Source organism: Glycine max, chromosome 2 (assembly GCF_000004515.6).
Source record: "Glycine max cultivar Williams 82 chromosome 2, Glycine_max_v4.0, whole genome shotgun sequence".
NCBI classification, from domain to species: Eukaryota; Viridiplantae; Streptophyta; class Magnoliopsida; order Fabales; family Fabaceae; genus Glycine; species Glycine max.
The window spans coordinates 41567074-41583361 of record NC_016089.4 but is presented as its reverse complement, the minus strand read 5'-3'; the positions used below and the strand labels follow the sequence as shown (position 1 = coordinate 41583361).

Sequence of the window (16288 nt, the reverse complement as noted above, 5' to 3'; positions counted from 1 at the left end):
TCAATTTGATCGCTCAATATTAAATGAAACACTTGTCCTCTTTCTATCATATTCATTAATTATTTGATGAAAATTCATATTTTTTTTTGTTAAATAGTGTTGAAATGTTGTACTTTTTAAATAGGTTGTTGGACAATTGATTTAAAAGATTCAATTTTGATTTAAAAAAATATAATATTTTAGATCAATTGTATTAACAATCAATACAAAAAGTATCGATTTTTGTCAAATAGTTAACAAATTTAATAAAAATGATAATTATTTTATTTTAAATAATTGAGGAACCAAACTTCAAATATAATTAAAGGTCTACTTATATTATATTAATTGTGGAAGCATCCTGGTACTAACACGAAGTAAACATGTGTAGAGAAAACATGGCTTAGAATGTGTTATGTGTGATTCAAAAGTATATGTTACTACATCTTGAAACTCTCATTGATATTTATACATACGTTACAATAGCTAAATTCTGTTACACATGTACATGTGCATCTTTATGTATGTACTGAGGCTTCAAAGAAAGAAGATGTGAGGAGAAATGAATTTTTGCAAGGAATTGGAAGGTTTTTTACGGCATTTAGGGAGGCACGGGGAGGTAGGAAGTGTTGCTCTCAGATGAGGAATGAATTTTTTATGCAGCAAATTCACTCAAGTGGCTATTAATATGAATTTCTATAGTAAGTGAAAATGAGGTTTTGGTTATATGCTTCAATGACTTGGTGCAGTGTAGCTACTACACAAACATAGCAGGCAAGAAAATAAAAGTATTATTGTTACTATTTTATAAACCACTAATAAGATAATTCAAGTAAAGAATATTAATATTGAATAAAGGACCTTATTTGCTAAAATCACAAGATGTGTTAAAGAAAGACCCAAGCAGGAGTGTAAGTGAATTATATACCCGTGTGTTGAACGGGTTTGTTTGAATTATACACTCATTTTTATATTTTATTTAGTTTTTTTAAAATATGTTTTCATAAATAAGATTAGCAATTGTTAAAATATTTAGTGGTATATTAAATATAATTGCATTATAATTGAAGAGATAGCTAATTAAAGTTTTAATATTTGAACCTATAATATCTTTAAAAATATTTAGCCTATTGAACTTTACTATGATTAGTCATGCAATACCCATATTACAAAATAGGAAAATTGATTAGACCTAAAAATAGTAAATTAAGCTTTTAAATAGACAATAAAAAATAATTATCTATCACAAAGGAGAAATGTTAAAAAATGATGACCTCAAAATCAGCTGTTATGTAATAATGCCAAAGTAATATGTTGGTTCTCAATTTATATTTTTCATCCCTTCCAAATTCATTAGATGATGCATTCATGTAAGAACTTTTTGCTATAATATCCACAAAAATGTCATTTGCTAGTTGTAAGCCGGGAAGTCTATTTACATCAAATTGTAAAAGAAAATGGAAAAGAGAAAGTTTTAAGTATAAAAAAAAGAAAAAGAAACAGTAAACAAATAAAAAAGTTAGTAAAAGAATATATAAGAAAGAACAAAATCTACTAAATGAATGGTATGTTTTAAATTAGTAGAACAAATAGAAAAAAATATTCTTCTATTTTAAATGAATGGTATGTTTTACATAGATTATATATACAAAATTTCATATTAATCCATAATTATTTGTTACCTCTTTCATATAATTAAAATCAATGTAATATAAGCATTTTAAACTATTCTAAAATATGAATCATTTGACTACCTTGTTGCTGTTTAATTTTGACAAAATTTAATACAAATGATCTTAGTAATATATAGATGTAATTCAACAGTTGAATTAATAAAAATTACATTATGTATCAAATTATAGAAATGATGTAATGGTTGTCAAAGTTACAGGTTGTAAACGGATGTAACTTTGACTACTATTGCATGATTCTATAATTTTCAAGTGAATAATATTTACTTAAAACTCAGCATTGGATTGAAAGTTCATTTCATATAAATCATACATGTAAAATTTTATATTAATTCAAAATTATTTGTTATCTTATTCATATAAATTAAAATCGATGTAATATAAACATTTCAAAATATAATAAAATATGAATCATTCAATTACTTACTTATTGTTGCTTAATTTTGATAAATTTTAACATAAACGATCTTGATAATATATATATATATATATATATATATATATATATATATATATATATATATATATATATATATATATAATTTAATAGTTAGATTAATAAAAATCACATTTTATATCAAATTATAAAAATAGTATAATAATTATCAAAATTACATTAATCTAATTTAATCTCTATTCTCATATATATATATATATATATATATATATATATATATATATATATATATATATATATATATATATGCAATTGATGCTATTTTGAACAAAAAGGAGAGTTATAGAATTCAAAGAAATTGAGTGGATGTCTGGATTATCCATGTGAGCCAAATAACAACTACTCTTGGGAAGGCTTAAAATACAACTATAGCACCCTACTTCCTCCCCGAATTATATCTCTGTGAGTAATCTCTTTCGATCCTTTTATTTCTCCCATTCTTAAAGTCCTAATTGAATAAATCAGTTTTGACTTTAACTTTATATCTTGACATTATTCAAGTTTAGAAGTAAGCATTCCCTTTTTATAGGAAATTAGCTCAAGCAGTTTGACTGGAATAATAGCTTCTGCCATTTCCAATGTCTCCTCGTTGATGTAATTACGTACACATGATAGAAAATTCTGAGTACTTCGTTATCATTATTGCTTTAAGAAATTTTATTCATAATAAAATCTCTTTAATAATTATACAATAAAAAAATCGTACAATTAAGAGTGAGATAAGATGAGAAGAAAATAGAGAAATATGTAATAAGATGGGCACAATGTGAAGAAGAGAGAAAAATAAAAAACATAGTATTGTAAAAAAAAAAAAATCTATGAATAATGTAACTCTTTTGCTCATAACCTGTACAAAATTTTACCACGTTAAAGAAGATTATTTTCATCATCATGTATTTAATCTCACAGAACCTACATTTTTTAATTCAGGGACTTACATATATAACAGCAATTTAACTGAAGTAATCCCTCAATTTTTGGAAGAATAGAAATCCCTTAAATATTTGTAAGTGTTTTGATGATTGTGGTGGTGTGACCGGATATATACAGTGGTAAATTGGCGTGATGGCTGATGCAAGAAAAAGCAATTTTTTTGTAGGAATTTAAAGAACATTAATCTATTTTCAGATTCCGCTCCTAACACTCTTGTAAAAAGATCAAGGGCTGGATTACTCACATTGAAGTATGCCCTAATATAATAGACCTAGAGATGTTTATTTCAAGCTTAACTTGAGTCTCATTTGTCTTAAAAGTATGAGGAATCATGGTAAAGAAAGCCAAGGCGGAAGGAGTGATATATTAAAATAGTTTTAGGGGGGAGAAATTATAATTATTAGTCAATGTACGTAATTTCTAAAGTTACAGTATTATGTCAAAAAAAGATTTTATTATTTTCACAGTTTTAGGGAGGAGAAATACCTAATATAATAACATGAAATAGTAAAATAAATATCGTTTGCTAATTTTAAAGATCAAAGTAGTATTCTTTATAAAAGATTAAATTAATTAATGTTTATACTATTAGAGATTAGATTAGTGTATTACTTGTTTGCCAATTTACAAATCTAATTATCTAACTTGTGGTTTTCACATGCTGATTCGGCAGCAGTTTTCTCCGTAGAAAAAAAATAATCTTGGATATCTTGCATTGCATTTTAGATTGTTGCTTCCTGCATTTCTCGTTTTACATTTTGGAATGAGTTTTTCATGATGTAATAGAAAAAGTGCAAGAAGCAATAACAAAAGTACAGGAAGTTATTCCCCACATTTTATCAAACTGTTGCAACTGGGCCTTGATAGAAGGTTCATCAACATGGGCAAAGAAGATCAGCAACTACTTTTTGGGCCATTGGGAGCTCCAAGGGGCAGTTGCTTTCTGCACCTTCAAAATTGTTGTCTTTTAAGTTTTTAGAACACCTAATCTAGAATGTAAAATTACATTCCGAAATTGGTACAGGAAGCAAATAATTTCCACTCCAAGGGTGAAATATTAAATAGCCAGCAATTAAAGGGATCAATTTCAACCGGGATACTGTAGACACCTCCATATTACATATGTATAGTCATTGAATTGAATAATAATTAGCGTCAAGGGGAAAAAAACCTTGAGCACATCTATCAAATAATCAAACACTACAGTCATAGTATGAATAATGCTTCCAAATAATACTTGTTTAGTTGTTTTATCCAAGACATAATTTGGACATTTTCAAGTCCTGTGTTGACAGAATCGATTATGGACAAAACCTCGCATTATTGGCTCTACGTATGTGTGTGCCTACAACATGGCTTTTACTTGTCCTATATTAAATTACAATTCAAAAGCACGTATGATCTAATTGTAATCGTTAACCTTATATTGTCTCGTTTTTGTTAATGAAAGCATGGAAGTTTCAATCAACAACAAAAAGAAAACAAAGCCAGGAGAGCCTACTCTCTACAACCCCTTTTTGGCTTAGACAACGTATGTGGTAGCTAGCTAGCTAGCATGCATGAGTGACAATAATTAAAATGAAAATAAACCTTCTACCCTAAGAATGAAGAAAGGAGTAGTGGGTCTATGTTTGGGTGTGCACATGGTGTTGGAGTTTGACATATATGTATGTACGAGAGGAGCATTTGGAAATATTGAGGGTAGATAAATTGTAACGTTGATTATGACAAGATATGAGAATCTAATCTAAGTGGGTCAAGGGTTTTAGGTAATAGGAATATGGGGGCATGGCAGATGGAGGGCCCACGGAAGCAGAAGATGAGTGTTTGTTAGTGTTAGTGTTAGTGTGAAGGGAAATTACAGGGGAATGGAATCCTTGCCATTAGAGAAGAGAAGAAACACAAAGTATAAGGCTGCCATAAAGCATATTTGAAATGGGAAAATGAAGGTCAGACACTCACCTCCCCTCCTACCCCACCTCCTTCAACCTCTTTTTCTCGTCTTGTCTCTAATCATCTTCCCTATTTATTTACTTTCTTCATTTTAATTTTTACACTCCAAAATTTCTGCCCCTTCAATCGGTTTTTTAATCAAATGGGGGTAATGTTTTTTCAAAATTACCAAATAGAGGTAGTTTTAAAAAAATCTCAGTCTGGATAACTCGTGTTTCATGAATACGTAACTTCAGTATAAAAAAATTCAAAAGTCATAAATATACATACAACTTCAACTTAAAACCGTGACTTTCAACCACAACTTATTCTTGATTGGGATTTTTTCTTTCAAAAACTATCCTTATTTGATAATTTTGAAAGAAAAAAAAAACAAACTCCATTTTGGTAACAAAACCCCTTCAATCCTATGAATCACCAAACTAAAGAATGTCATTTACCTTAAATGCTGAAAATAAAAATCCAAACAAAACAAACCCCAAGCCCAATCCGGCCAACTGAAACAAACTCTCCTTGAATTTGAACGATTTAAATATATTTTTGTTTAAAGTCAACTTGAATTTCATCTTAAGTTAGCAAATCATTCTTTTTTCTAATACAATTTGTAAGGTATAGTCAATATCAACCTCTTAAATAAGTTCCTACCAAAAACAACATATTGTAAGTCTTAAACTTTCACTTTTCCTTTGGAGTGGTACATCATAATTCACTTCTACAAAAAAAAAAAAAAATATTAGATCGATTTTGGAATGCATACTGCATCAATATTTCAAAACTGATATAATATAGGTGATATAGAAAGCAAGACAAATTCTATATCGGATATATAAATGATGTTGAATCTGCCACCAAATTCTTACTTACAAATTTATACTCTTAAATCAATTGCTTAATCACAATTTGAGAATATCCTCAAATTCAAACACCTCAAGCCTGAGAGATATATAAGAACTTCTAGTCGTTCTTCATATTCTATCTGCTTCATTGCTAGAACACAAACCATAAACACATAGAACCACAATTGACTAATTACAACTGCTCAACATTAAAGCAAATATAACCACACATAAGCACTAACACTCTTTCTTCATCAACCCTAGCAATGCACATCATGATCCAAATACTAATATAACGTTTTGCGTTTGTTTACCTCTTATCATTCGTGTGTAACTGGTACCTATCTTTGGTACCGTTTTATTATTAATATATTTTTATTTGTATATAAAAATATGATCCAAATACTAACTCTCTATATCTCTCTAATTTCTTTGTGAATTGGATTCCTATCCTCTCTTAAGCTTGGTTCTCTCTTGCTTTTTCTTAATAAAAGAAACTCTCTTACATAGGGATTAATTAATTACGAAAGAATAATTATAAATTCCCAATTGATTTGGTCAGATTATTAGAAATTCCAAATTGATTAGAATATTAGCTTCAAATTCAATTTGTGATATATATATATATATATATATATATATATATGTTTAATATTTATTCATTGATAATATAAATATTTTTACTCTATTATTTAATTATAAATTATTGTTTAAATTATTTTAAGAAAAATATTTTAAAGGTTAATAAATTTATTATATATAATATATTATGATTAAATAACTGTAAAATTTTCTTGTTAGTACATAGCTTTTTTGTCTCTACCTATCTATCTATATACTTTGAATATAATATTTTCTAAGGCTATAATTTAAACCCAATAATCTCGTATGTCTACCAACTAGTTATGGTACGTTTATAAAAAAAAATGATAATAAAAATGATTGGTGGACATTGCGCGTCACCTATTTGACACATACAAGACTGAAAAAAAAACATAGACACATACAGTGATATATATATATATATATATATATATATATATAAAGTATGAAAATCAATAATTTTTGGAATGGAAGAATATGCACTGGCCATTACTCAAATCACAAATTGAAAGTATTATATATCTTCCTAATAATGAGGTTGTAAGTTGTAAAACATTGGAGATGAAATAAAGCTAGGTATAGAAAGTTGTTTTGAAATGTATTACAGTATGATGATGAAGATAAAGGAGATATAAGAGATTGATTGCTTAGTTAAAAAACAAGGAAGGAAGAAGAAATAAAAAAGAGATACGAATTTGAATTTCTTTAATTGACATTTTTTAATAAAATTAATAAATTAATATTTATCCATAGATAAAAAATGAGAAGAGTAGAATTTGAAGGGTTGGGTTGAGTTTGAGTGAGTGAGTAAGTAGGAGAATTAATTTACTTACTGTGTTGGTTGGTGTCTCTTTTTCAGGAAAATGTGGTTTCCGTCCCGCTGACATGATAGTGACATGAGTACGGTCAGGAATCATAAAAACCCTGCACCCTGCCACTGTTGTTCTGAGGTACACAAAGACAATCACATGGGATGGGGAGCTCCAACCATTTTATTTATTCACAATCTTATAACATAATCCTAATATTATTACTATAGCATAGCAGATTATTTATCAGATCAAAGTTCTCAGTTTAAGGTAAAACAGTCAACTTCAGAATCTCATATTCAAGAGATTGCATATTTGAATCATTCTTCTTTTTTAAAAAATAAAATACATGTGAGATATCTTTATAGATTTTTTTTATCAAAAAATAAAAATAAAAAAGTTTTCTTACTTTTAAACTGAAACACTATTTTCTAATTCTAAAACTTCCATTTGAAAAAAAAAAAGACTTTTTTTCCTTTGGTAATAATTTCATGTAAAAAGAAAAGATACTTTAAACTGGTCCTTTTTTCCTTTGGTAATAATTTACACCTATAAAATGACTCAAAATCTCGTTTAAAAATTACTTGAGTTATTGTCATCCACTCCACAAGTTTAATATCAGGTACCACCTCATAATATTTGTCCTCAAGTTCTCCATTTTTTGGTTATATCGCTACTTTTGTTGTGATTAAAACGAAAAAGTAAAAAAAAAAAAAGTTTTGAGAAAAAACTAGTACTGACAGCTATGTACTGCTTAAAAACTAATAAGATATAAAATTATCAAAAAATATTAATTTTTAATTTATTAGTTTTCATCACTAAATCAACTTTATATTTCCTTATATCTCCTAATAAGATACAAGTTACTTAATGCTGACTTTAGAATCATTGAAATCAGATAAAAAAAAATTAAAAATAATTTTCATGTATCCAAGTTAATATAACAATAAATCAATAATTGATATGTAAAATAAATTTTATGTTTTTGACATTTTAAAAGTGAAACGGACTCATTTTTTATAGTAGTTTTATTTTCTTACCCACAATTAGAATAGATAAATGAACATAAATAAGGATAGAGTTATCAATTTGTGTGATTAAAACTAAAAGCTAAATCAGTTATTTTACATATTACTTGTCTTTATTATATTTGAGACAATTTTATTTTAGTCAAACATGATAATTATAAATTATAAAATTTTCTCTTTTAGATATTTAATCCAAGTATATATACACTCGTGACTCAAACTCAAATCACTAATTAAAATAAAATAATACTATATATGATTCATACACTTTATGATAATAAAATATATTTGAATGTTACTAAATTTAAGTAGCTTATACTTATAAGCTAGTAAAAATAGTTTATAAGGAAAGCACCTTATAAAGGACACTCACACACAACCTAAAAGATTTAAAATTGCATTAATTATTATATTTAGATTTTTTTAGAAGTTTCATTTATAAATCGAAATAATTCTTATACATTATGATTTTCAATAGTTGATCCGTGATTGTATGGTTTTTTCATTGAAAGAAAAAAGGAAGAATCTGGATGATTTCAGCTAAAGCTTATTTCTTATAAGTTACAGCTTTTGTCCAAGCCATTCTAATTAACAGAAAATCAAATACACCATGAGTGATCCCTCAACAAGCAGGTATGGTCCAAGAAAGCCATTCCAATTGTTCATTCCTTTTAAGAAAATCAAACGAACTCTCGGGGTTCTCCGGTACTTCTGAGAAAGACAAAAGCATAAAAACAAAAATAATTTTGCTTGTAAAAAATAAAAAGCATAACCACGTTCAAGTTTATTGATTTATAACTATTTGTTTGAATATAAATTTTTAATTGAACTGGATCTATAGAAGAAAATTTTATTTCTAAGGTTATATTTGTACAAACTTTTCGATAAGTATTTATAGGAGGAAAATACAAAAATGTAAAATGCTTTTAACTTCTATATAAGCTAAAGTTAATTTATACACTTGAACAAGTTTAATGAAATGATTTTTATAAAAATTAAGTACATAAGTTAATTTTATTTTACGTGAGAAACTAAAAAATGTAAACAAACAAAGCCAAATACAGATAGTTTAGTTTCTTAAAGTCTAGTCATAAAATATTATAAACACATCCAGTTCAGCTATTCTTAATTAATTAATTGGATATTGCTGTATGTTACTATACATACATATATATAGATAGATATTTATAATTGGAAACAATGACAGAATGGCCTACGAAGTTTATTTTATTGGTTAAAAAATTAAATAAAAGAAAAAAGAATTGTCAGAAATCATAGGTGGCCATTGTTTCAATTCATATTAATTGTGTAAATTTTCTTTCATAGTATTAATTAATTTCCTTTTTAATTTAATACAAAGTGTCTCAAATAAGATGGTTTTTAAAAAGGGATTTATCTTAAAGAAGCAAACTTAAATTTAACATTTAATTAGGTCTTCATATATATAACTGTTTAATAAATTGTAGGTTGGCAAAACTTACACCTGAAGCTCCTCGAGATCTGGCGAAATCTTGTTTGAGTTCTTCACACGAATTATTTTGAACATGTTTCGAGGGTCAGCTTCTCTGAACTTGGGCCTCCCTTTGTCTAGACCAATAATGCTTATTGCTATCCATAATTGCTTTTCTTCCTTTTCTCTTCTCACTTGTAGCCATCCCATCCCATACCTAGTTGCACTTGTCTTAATTTCCAATCATGTTGCCCATTCCATTCACATCTGCACTTAGTTTCCTTAACAACTCCCTCATATTATAAGAATCACTTATATACTTTCATTTTTACAAGTACATGTGTCACAGAAATAATAGTATTGTACGTACTGATTGCCATCTAACAATGTCATTTGATACAAGTTTGCATTTCTCTTTTTGTGCACACCAAGTCAATGACTTTTGTACAGTTTTTCAAAATTCTAATTAATGTATCACATACAAAATAAAACTTATGTCATACAATTGATATACAATAATGTATTTTCTTCTAACGAAATAAGTGTGTGAGGTAGAATAAACTTTTGGTATATATTTCTCAAGAATGAAAAATTTTAAATGGAATCTAACTAATTCTTTAAGGTTACTTAATGAACATCGAATCCTACCAAAGCAATTTTTCTTGCACCTGAAGTTTTATCTTAAAAAGCTTATCATGTACGATGAAAGAATTCAACTGGGATGGGTGGTTAGGGCACCATGTGCTTTGGCTTTGGTTTGAGAGAAAGAAAAATAGTTCGATTATCAGTACTAATATATTCTATTATAAATGGATAAAGTTTTTTTTACTAATTTATAAATAATGATTTGAAACCTAATAAGTTAAATAGAAAGACTATAATCAAGAACTTGTATCTAAATTATTATTTTTACTTATAGATATGTTGCAATTATGTTTCGATTTTTTTAAAAGAAAATTGTATAATTTGAAAATTATTATTAAAAATATATAAATGTTTAAAATTATGTCTGAATATATATATATATATATATATATATATATATATATATATATATATATAGTGTCTATGTGTGTTTAATATTAATTTATTAAGTCATTGATTTGACATATAACATAAACATATAATAATGCAATATAATATAAATTTACTTTTTTTATAATATAATAACAAATTCATGGATGAGAGGCACAATTTTATTCTGTTATAGTATTAAATAGAGAAACTTTCCTAAAACATAATCATGCCTTCCATTTATAACGTCGCTATAATACATGATAAAAATATATATAAAAACATCAACATAAAAGTAAAAATTAAAACAAAAAGGAATATTATATCCGATCTATCTCAATTAAATATGAGAAATTGTAACTTAAATGATCAAAATTATACATTAGTTAAAATATAAAGATTTGAAACATATTTAAGTCTAAGATTAATTAAAATAAATTGTATATATAGTATGTTATTAGTGTTTTGTAAAAAGAGGAGTCTTACATGACTTAACTTGATGACATTAATTTGTTTCTAACATCTATGTGACACTACTAATTCATGAGTTATAGAGAATTGAACTAAAGTTCAAAGAACAAAATTACTAATTTTGGGTTTTCAATTTGACTATTAGGGTTTTTTTTCCACATTTTTTTTCCTTATTACCTTTTGCAAGACTTTCCTTCGTTTTTCTCTCATTACCACGGAAACCAATGGAACAAATTAATGTTGTTTGAGAAAGTTATGAAAAACAAGAGAAAGAATAGGGGATCGATAAGCTTTTAATTAATCACTTATATTCACTGTGATCGTCTTTCCTTATTCAAGCCTTGAACAATTGAAAACGTGTATTCCGGAAATACCATAGACTACAATCAACAAAAAAAAAAACATAAAGTCCATACCCTCGCCTTCTAAAAAGCATGCTTCCTTCATTTTTGCCGAAATAGAAATTGTTGTCACCTAATCTAGAACCACCATCCTCTCGAACCTCATGATTGTGGTTTGTGGATAACATTAATGGTGAGTCTACCGAGGTTGAGTGGAAATGAAAGAGCCAATTGTGAGAAGTGAAAAAAAATAATAAAAAGGGAAGAGTGACATCAAAATGATAGGGTTCAGAATTATCAATTAGAACTCAATTAACAATCTCTCATTAAGTTGATAGATAAAGGTGATCCTGAGAAAAACGTTGAAGTGAAAACATATATAATTAAAGAAGGAAAGTGAATATATATAAACTATGTTCAATACTAATGCTTAAAGTAAACTCAAAATAATCAAAGTTTTAATTTTACCGAAAAATAAAATTTAGATATATATTTAAATAATACTACACTTGATACGTACTCACGAATTTATTTGAAAACTTAAAAAAACACACTAATAAAGTACAGTGCTTCAGTTTTAGAATTTCTTAAAATATACACATTTTCTGAATCATAAATTTAAGACACCATACATGTTTTTCTGGGAAAATCAATTAAATATTCTTATGATTTTATGGAGGATAAGAAAGATAATGGCTGGAGCAGTGTGACTTTGGGAAAAGCTATGAATTATGATTGATTGTAACCATATAATATAAATGAAACCGCGTAGTTATAAGTTATAAGTTATAAGCTCAGCGTTGCAAAGCGAGGAGACAGAACACAAGTGAGGTTAACGATAATCCACAATAAGAATGTTATGTTAATAATAATAAAATTTTGGAGTGTGTGTGAGTGAGGGAAGAGTGACGTAACGTCTTGTCGGAGAAGGAGGGCACGTAGGCAGCTCCCATAAATGCAGACAGATTAATTCGTCCGATGTGAAGTCCGTGTCCTAAGTTTTTTTTTTTTTTATTTTTTTTCTTTTTATGGTTCCATATTTTCTGCTTCCAAATTCTTCAACCACATTCACTTCTCCTTCCTCCTCCAGAGACACCCCTCTCCCTTTTCCCCTTTCCCACCAACCATATTCTCTCCCTCTCAACTAATCATCATCTTTCTATCTAATTTCCCTTTTATCCATCACCCTTGCTAAATATAGCACCCATAATTAATACACCTTTTCTCTAATCTCCACAATTTTTTTATTCACAACAATGTAAGTGAAAAGACACATGGTGCCAAAAAAGGTACAGAAATGGGTTATGGTCAGTTAAAGTAAAAAAAGTAAATGTCTGAACAAGAATGGTACAGGTGTTAATTATGGAATGGCAAGTATTTTTGAAAGGCTTTTTTTTTCTTTTCTGATGAGTGAAACAGCTCTTTTCTTCACACCGGTTATTGATGGCCACATCCTCTTCCCATCTCTTATCTTCAAACTACAATAATAACAATATTTTACTAAATAATTATTATTATTACTATTTCAATTATATATTAAATTATATTATATTAAATTCAATATAAATATATACACAACACAATCTTATTTAGCTTAGTTATTATTATCTATCTTTCTATCCTGGTGAAACTCAAACTCCCTTATCTCACCTCACCTGTAGAATAATTGAATAGATCTTCAACTCCATTGCTTCATTACTTCATTACTTCAACCTCTACTCAAATTTTCAAAACCCTAGCTAATAAACTACCAAATTTCGAGTAATAATAACTAAAGGAGAAGAATATTTTTTAGTTTTATTTCATTTTTTTCCTATTTTTTTAGGGAGGGAAACTGGAGAGCGACATGGAATTCGACGAGCAAGAGGAGCATGAGGAGGAGGAGGAAATGGGGATACCGGAGCCGGCGGTGGCGGTGGCGGCGCCGCAGACTTTTGACTCGCGGTCGAAAATCGGCGGCGGCGAGGCGCGGAAGAGCGCGTTCGGCGTGGCGGCGGTGCGGTACCGAGAATGCCAGAAGAACCACGCCGTCAGCTTCGGCGGCCACGCCGTTGACGGCTGCTGCGAGTTCATGGCCGCCGGAGACGACGGCATGCTGGAAGGCGTCATCTGCGCCGCATGCAACTGCCACCGGAATTTCCACCGCAAGGAGATCGACGGCGAGATGTCCTCCTTCCACCACCGCGCGCAACCTCCACCGCCGCCGTTGCACCACCACCACCAATTCTCCCCGTACTACCACCACCGCGTCCCGCAGCACCCCACCGCCGCCGGCTACATCCACCACCACCTCACACCTCCGATGTCGCAGCACCGCCCGCTCGCCCTCCCGGCCGCCGCATCCGGCGGCGGCCTCAGCCGCGAAGAAGAAGACATGTCAAACCCTAGCAGCAGCGGCGGCGGAGGTGGCGGTGGCGGCGGTGGATCCAAAAAACGGTTCCGAACTAAGTTCACGCAAGAACAAAAAGATAAGATGCTCGCATTCGCAGAACAACTAGGGTGGAGAATCCAGAAACACGATGAATCTGCTGTGGAACAGTTCTGTGCTGAGATCAATGTGAAGCGAAACGTTCTCAAAGTTTGGATGCACAATAACAAGAGCACTCTCGGTAAGAAACCCTAATTTCGCAGATTGTTGTGATAATAGTATAATTCTTTCTCTCGATCTTTCCGTTCGATGAGAGAAAAATGTAATTTGAAATTTAATTGATGGAGATCAAGCTAGGGTTCTTCCTTTCCTTAATTTTTAATTTCAGCTTATTCTAGCGTTGCAAAGTAAGGATGATTAAAGTGCATGATTAGGTTAACATGTACTACGATTGTACATTAATTGCGAATTAATGATCGGTGATTAGTTTGTCTGTAAAGAGATCGAGACCGAATAAAGGCAAGGTAACGAAGTTAAGTAAATGATAGTGTTTTTGCATTGTATAATCATATGTGATAATGTGATGGATGCTTAAGATTAGCACATAAGAGATTAAGCCATTTTTAGGTTTGATAAGTTAAATTATTCAACGTGTAAGACATGCAAATGGAAAGGTGATTAAGCTTGTTTTGTATTCGTTAATTATTATTGGTTTATGTCATGGTTTCCTGCATTTACTCATTTTGATCACTGCTTTAGCTATTAATTTATCTGGTCGTATTAACATCTCAAAGTCCCCACCAACCATTTTTGTTCCCGTTTCGGACACATTTATTCCGCAGGCTGAGAAATTCATAAATATTTAAAGAGAGATTGAAGATCTTAAGTGAGTGAATGACAGTGATTTGTTAGTGAAGTTCTGGGTAGTGGTTGAAGCAAGATCAGATGGAAGGATGTACCTAGTCTGCGATTATTAATTGTTCGGAGAGTTTAAGTTAATTTCTTCTTCTCTTTTTCCATGTTGGGTTGCTGTTGTTTGGCATTTTTGTCTGTAGAGGAAATAAGAAAACAAAAAAGAAAAGGAAAAGGTGAAAAAAATAGTGAGTGAGGGTTGTGATTCAATCCAAATCCCATTCTCGTATAAGTGTTGGTTAGTGCGGTGTGAAAAGCGAGAAAGAATGGGAGTGGGTGGGTATTCACACGGCAAAATCGTACAGTGTTTGCCTGTCGGGTCATGCACAGATTACAGTCTTGCAGAACAGAAGTGCAGAACCCCCTTTTAAGATTATCATTTCTTCGTTACCTCTAATGCCATCTTTAATCCCCATAGTAAAATATCATTGGGATCAAATATTTTTTTATGTCTCTTTTCACTATTTATTCCATTTATCATTTTGTTTTTCAGTAATATTTTCTTTTCAATCATACTCTCCTGATTCAAGGTTTAGTCATTTACCTTTCGAGATTTTTTCTTCTTAGAACTTTTATTGTTGTACTACTATAATGATAAGATGTTACCATCAAAGATTTCTTCGGTAGCTAAGCTACGAATTTATATTCTAAAAAAATGGGGATCAACTCTTATTACCAATGTTAGAATTTCATTAATAGTTAATCTGAAAATATCTTTATAAGTATTTTTTTTAATTTTGAAACATGTTTTAATCTTACTAAATTAATTTCTAAAATCTAGCTCACCTAAACTAAACTATTTTTCCAAAAAAATAAAGATAAGGTGTTACACTAAAAATTGTTAATATAACAGCATTTTTATTTTTCTCTAATATTAAATGAATTATATATCTTATCCGGTATATCTCTTTCTGCAGTTAATGTTTTTCTTTTCGTTATAAACATATACTAACAATTTCTCAATCCTTTAATTCTGACCTGTTTTGCTTTTCCATATCTATGTGTTATTTCGCTCTCTGCTAGCTATATATATCTCGAAAGAAAAACTCGTCAACGATAATTAGAGGTCAACTGCTTTAGGTTTAGTTTCATACGATGTTGTTTAGTTAAGCGAAATGCCTTTAAAAATATTTCATTATAAACTAACCAAGTTGTTATTTTGGATAGTTCTTTTTTTTTGAAAGAATATTATTTAATTTTTTATTAGAAGTTATTTTTTAAATTTATGAGAAAATTATAATTTTTTTTGGAAAATGTTTAATTATTTTAAATGTACTTTTAATTAATAATTTGAAAATGGGCTTCATATTTATTTAGGCTTAATTTTATGTGTCTTTTAATGAAAATCAAATGGTTTTGATTAATTTTTTCATTTCTATTAATGAAACCAAATCAAATCAAACTAATTATACTTGTAATTTAGTACTGTTTAGGGTTTAACTT

General features: G+C 29.3%; 1 protein-coding gene across 2 annotated transcripts; it reads left to right on the top strand.

Annotated features, from left to right (window-relative positions):
- Positions 1-12659: 12659 nt before the first annotated feature.
- On the top strand, positions 12660-15279 carry LOC100811041 (zinc-finger homeodomain protein 2). Of its 2 annotated transcripts, XM_014768768.3 has the most exons (3): positions 12660-12854; positions 13391-14174; positions 14776-15279. In XM_014768768.3, exons 1-3 carry the CDS (start codon positions 12840-12842, stop codon positions 14778-14780), a joined length of 804 nt encoding a protein of 267 aa, XP_014624254.2. In that variant the 5' UTR covers positions 12660-12839; the 3' UTR covers positions 14781-15279. The 2 variants fall into 2 exon arrangements, with proteins under 2 accessions (XP_014624254.2, XP_003518249.2); XM_003518201.5 differs by lacking the exon at positions 14776-15279 and having other exon boundaries at positions 12663-12854; positions 13391-14432.
- Positions 15280-16288: the final 1009 nt, after the last annotated feature.